The sequence below is a fragment of the Atta colombica genome, unplaced genomic scaffold (assembly GCF_001594045.1).
Source record: "Atta colombica isolate Treedump-2 unplaced genomic scaffold, Acol1.0 C794177, whole genome shotgun sequence".
In the NCBI taxonomy this organism is placed as follows: domain Eukaryota; kingdom Metazoa; phylum Arthropoda; class Insecta; order Hymenoptera; family Formicidae; genus Atta; species Atta colombica.
Window position 1 is genome coordinate 1 of NW_017259147.1, and position 5,170 is coordinate 5,170.

The 5,170-nt window shown below is 35.2% G+C and overlaps 1 protein-coding gene across 1 annotated transcript; it reads right to left on the reverse strand.

Annotated features, from left to right (window-relative positions):
• Positions 1-2,185: 2,185 nt before the first annotated feature.
• On the reverse strand, positions 2,186-5,105 carry LOC108684039 (protein prickle-like; the record flags this gene model as incomplete). The annotated part of the gene is made up of 3 exons (XM_018204803.1): positions 2,186-2,785; positions 3,462-3,880; positions 4,770-5,105. Coding segments are annotated over 3 exons (1,009 nt in total), but the record flags the coding sequence as incomplete, so codon positions are not given.
• Positions 5,106-5,170: the final 65 nt, after the last annotated feature.

Consider the following 5,170-nt stretch of genomic DNA (forward strand, 5'->3'; position numbering starts at 1 on the left):
ATTGAAAAGCATTCATTTTAACATTCGTGAATCAATATTTCTGAAAATTTGAATTCATTTCAATCCAATCTCGTTTACTGGAAGATTATATTGTATTTATCAAATTACGCCGAATATGTACTTTCTGTTTTTTTGGAATGCAGACTTTAACTGGACATGTACATTATGAACTGTTCAAGAACCGTATTTTCAAAAAATATTGCATCTAAGAATGTACGAAAATACAATACTTAGTGTTAGTATACGTTGCATTTTCATTAATCTAAAATTTTTTTGTATTGTTTTCTATCAATATTATAATGAGTTTACGGGATTTTTGAAACAAAGAATAAAGATAAATCACGGCAAATGCCATAAATTAATTTTTGAACTAAAACTAAATAACGGTTAATATGGTAGTTAATGTTCTTGGTCAAAGCTATATTTTCATATATAAACAATATTTTTCGAGAATAAGGTCTCAAATAAATTCCGGTTAGGATTAATTCAACAGTATGTTCATATTTTATTTAATAGTTCCATAATACATGCCCTATAATCCAATTTATATTATAATTCCCTCCACTATCCGCCATTATTACTTTTTACCTAGTTTTGTTTTTTCTTATTTCTGTTCATGTATAAAATGTAAAGATTTATAGCTTATGAAAGTCTATGTTATGATTAAATGTGGGAATTAAATATCTGTAACAGAGATTGAGTACCTGGCTCCTTCTATGGATATTGAATCATAAAATAAAAAAATTCTTGAAATCTTGCTACGTTGTATCGAAATTACGGTGTACACGAATACTTACATTCCAATCGCCCATTAATCTCGTCTTAATCAAGATCTATAGCCACTTATTCAAGATATGTAAATCTTAAGAGAACAGCTTCTTGTAGCATCAATTTCTTTGAAAATATCCATTAAGATACTGTTACACAATTTGCAATTATAAAATATGTATTAAATAATTTCATAGTTAATTATATTTTGTTATTTAGAAAATTGTAAATATAATTAGAAATATCTTTCTCAATATTCTTAAAAAAATTTAGAAACGTAATTGATAACATTTGACAAAAAAAGAGATAAGTTTTTTTTCTTCATCTTAAGAAGAATGGATAGGGAAAAGAAAAACAAACAATCATCTGTTCACAAGATAAACCTGTCTTCATCAAAGATCTTATCAGATCCTTTTTCAGATGTTTCTATCGTTCAACGAGACTGACATAATTCAAAACGCATGATCGTAAGTATGCGTATGCTAATAACCATCATTCGAAAGATTCCAAATCTAAAATTCGAGGACCTAATAAAGGTTAGAATTTTGACACGCTGTCAGATGCAATCTCTCGCCGAGAGCATATAATGTGCTCACCAGATGAGAGAAAGCACGAGTATCTCCACGAGCTAGAACTAACGCTGTGAATGATTCCCTAAGAGGGGTTACTACTTTCGCTTTTTCCGTCACTCGACCGTAATTTCAATTTTCGCTCTTGTCCCACCGCTTTTACTTGAAGATTTCCATACCGCTCTAAATATGAAAGTGAACGATCGATTTGTTCAGCCAAATTGAAAACAAGTGCGCCGCATTCTTCCTCGTTTCTAGATTCGTGGTGGAGAAATCACAAATAATGCAGCGATTTCCGCATTAGTAATTTGAATATAATTAAATCAGTTTCTCCTATACATTAATTTAAAAAAAAAAAGAAAAAGAGAACATTTACTTTCTATTAATTAAAAAATTCAAGAACTTAATATATATATTGCCTAATAATCTTGCTTGATAAAGTAGAAGAGTGAAATTAATTAATGTCATGCCTTGTATAATTCCGAAGAAAAATAATTATATATTTAATTGTATTAGAATACTTTCTACCGAAATAAGCTATATAATGAAATTTTGCATTGCAGTTTATCATTCATAATGATCATGTTGCCTAGAATTTTCACCGTTTAAGAAAATGATCCTTGACGAGAGTGATTATCGCATCATCGCACAGATAAATGATAAACAATCGAATACAGCTATGAGAGAATAATGTTGTATAATTAGAAGGTATACTTACGTTAAACAGCTTCGGTTCTGCACACGAATAGATAGTTGCAGTTATTCACAATAATAACATAAATAACAGCGGATATTGTTGTTGTATTTTTATTTCGTAACAGGTAAAATGTGAATGACAACACACAAGGTTATTATCATTATCATTATTATTATTATCAAATACATTAATAGGGTATTAAAAATAAAGGGATGCGATCATTGGATTGTGGCGGCTCGCTAACGATCGCGTGCCCCGGAAGAGAGCTTACAATATTTACAGAAATGAAATGAGTATTATTTTCAATTTGTCGTACACGACCATATGTTTGGCATGCGTGTAAGACGTGCTGCGATGCTGCAGGCGTCGACAACGCTTTGAAAGATATCGAAAAGTGCATCCACTTCGTAGGAACTCTTTCTCGAACGTCGTATGTTTGTAGTCCTCCTAATTATCATAACGACGAGGTCAAAACTCATAGAGTACCGAAGGAGTTATCAAGATATGATGCATTTTTCGGTGTCTCTCTGAGCTTGATTCGATGACGACGAGGAAGCGGGCGCGCGTTTTCGCGCGCACGCTACTGCGTCGTTTGGCACGTAAGAAATCCGGACGCCGCCGTAGGCTCGTCGTGGTGGTAGTGCGTAAGCCGCGGCCTCGTCCGAGCTACTGGATGAGCTGCACGTCGAGCAACAGCTCTCGGCGTCGTCATCCTCGCCGTCCATTCTCGACCTAGACGTGCTTGCCATTCCTGCAAAGATATGTTTTAGTAAATAAGAACAGAATTCATTTAACAAGGATGCTGACATAGATAAGAGTCTTTAAATATTAAGATATTAATTTACTTCTCTTTAAAAAATGAAGGATAAATAGATCGAATTTTAGTAAGGCCATTAACTTTATATATATTACGGGTTATTTTTATATCAAAATGAGTGTTCGAGATAATCCTGGTTGTGGATTTCGTTTTCAAAATCTTAATCGTATTTTTTGATGAGCTTACCCTAATTATGAGAATTATAAAACTGAGTTGATTTAATCTTTGATTGATTTTGAAATTTTTCCTCCATATTCTATAACGACATATTCTATAACACCTGTGGCTGCTAAGGTAATGTTAAAGATTTAAATTTTTGAATATTTATTTATAAGTCTTATTTTCAGGTCAGTGACCAGTTTCAACTACAGTCGAATCTTGAGGTCTCCGATTCCGTTCGCTGTTTTACCGTTAGAACTTCGGAAATTTTAAGTTTTTGTGGAATATTTTTTATGTGGCCTTTGCTCCCCGAAGCGGCATACACTGAATCAAAAGATCCATCTTATCGCATGATACTGACTTTTATATAGGAATATAAAAAAAAAAAAAATCATCCATCAAAATATAAATCATCCATACATTTTTTTCTAAAGACAAAGATTTTACGCACCCCAAGACGTGCTAGCGACTTCCTCGGGCTGCAGACTTCTTGATCGTGACACGTTTGCTCTCGACAGCGACGTGGGCGAGGGCGATGATGACGAATTCCGATCGTTTGTTGGCGAGAGAGGGATGCGCGATGTCGCGCTGTGATCGTTGACATCTAGATCCCCTTGGAATCGCACGCGTCTCGACGTTGGCGTCGGCGGATCCGTCTGGCTGGCTCCAATCCCGGGATTGGCCGGTGACGTCGCCGGCTCTTGCGACAGTACGCCGGCGGACGTTGCGCCGGCGGTCGATGTTGATATTGATGCCGATGCTCCCGACGATGGCCGCGGAGGTGGTGGCAGTTCTGGCATACTTGATGCGTGAGTAGGTGTGCAATTCTGGATGCATCTCAAAGGCTCCCGATCCCGCGCTTGCATCAGCCTGCAATATTATAATTGCGATTTATGTGTTAATCATGAGCAGTGACTTCAGTATGATTGGTATGGAGTATTCTATATACTGAATTTCATATTTGTATGATATTTAGTCGGGGAGAAATTTAGAAATTAAAAATCATAATGTAGAAATTACAAACATACAAAAAATGCCACTGCATTGCTTGAAGGATGTAATGCAATTTTTATGTGACAATCCTGAGATATCTTGTATCAAAATACGTAAACTTTATTCGCGTTCTTTTCAACGCTTCTACAACTTCTTCAAGTTGTTCGAATAAAAGCTGATTTTCTTATTTAAGACATTTAAAAAGTTATCTTCGATCTACACTGAATCAAAAACGTAAATTATATTGCGACATTGTATTGTGAAATGGTCGATAATTAAATATGGAGGAGCTCATTAATAATTTTATTAAAAAAAAAAAAAATAAAATTAGAGCGACTACTTTTGCCATGTAGAAAAATATGTATGAGGAAATATATTTATTTCCCCCTATCCTCCTCTTCTCTCCCTTAATCTATTCTCGAGAATTACATACATTGAAAAATTTTATTTCGCCGCACCTGGTGTTAATGCATTTCTTGAATAAAAAAGTGAACGAAAGTGTATGTTGAAAATATATATTGATCATTTGCAAATTTCGACTATCACTGTTTAGATTCACAAGGTAGACAGAACAAATAGATTTTTAAATACCTCCCATTTTTAGAATCTAATGGTATTCTTACTTATTTTATGTTGTATTTTAACTCAAATTTTAACTCAAATGTTACCTGCTATATACTTATAGCTCACTTGGAAAGATAAATAATAGTTAATATTCAGATCGTGCTGTTAATTCGAGCTTTCGTAAAGTAGTAAAGTGACGTACCTTCCCAACTCATTACAGTTTTCGTCAGGATGAGAGCCGCGTTCCTGTAACAGTCTCTCAAGATTTCGCTCCAAAAGTACCCTGTCGAGACCACTGGGTCTGGAACCACTGGAAGGAAGTCCTTCCGCGCCAAATTCAGGGCTCAGAGCATTCTGGGTACTCTGGGTAGGCGTTGTTGCCAAAGAAGCGGAAATTTGTTGATGTCTTCTGGTCATTCGAGGCGAGTTCCTAGGAGATCCGAGAGTATGCCTTGAACCTGGAGGAAGCGGAGGTGGAGGCGGTGGAGGTGGACTCGACGAACCCTCGCTCGTGACCATCGTCTGCCTCCTACCACTCCTAAAAAATTAAAAAATATTAGATTTTATCATGTAATTTGTTAAAAAAGAGAGTATATATATATA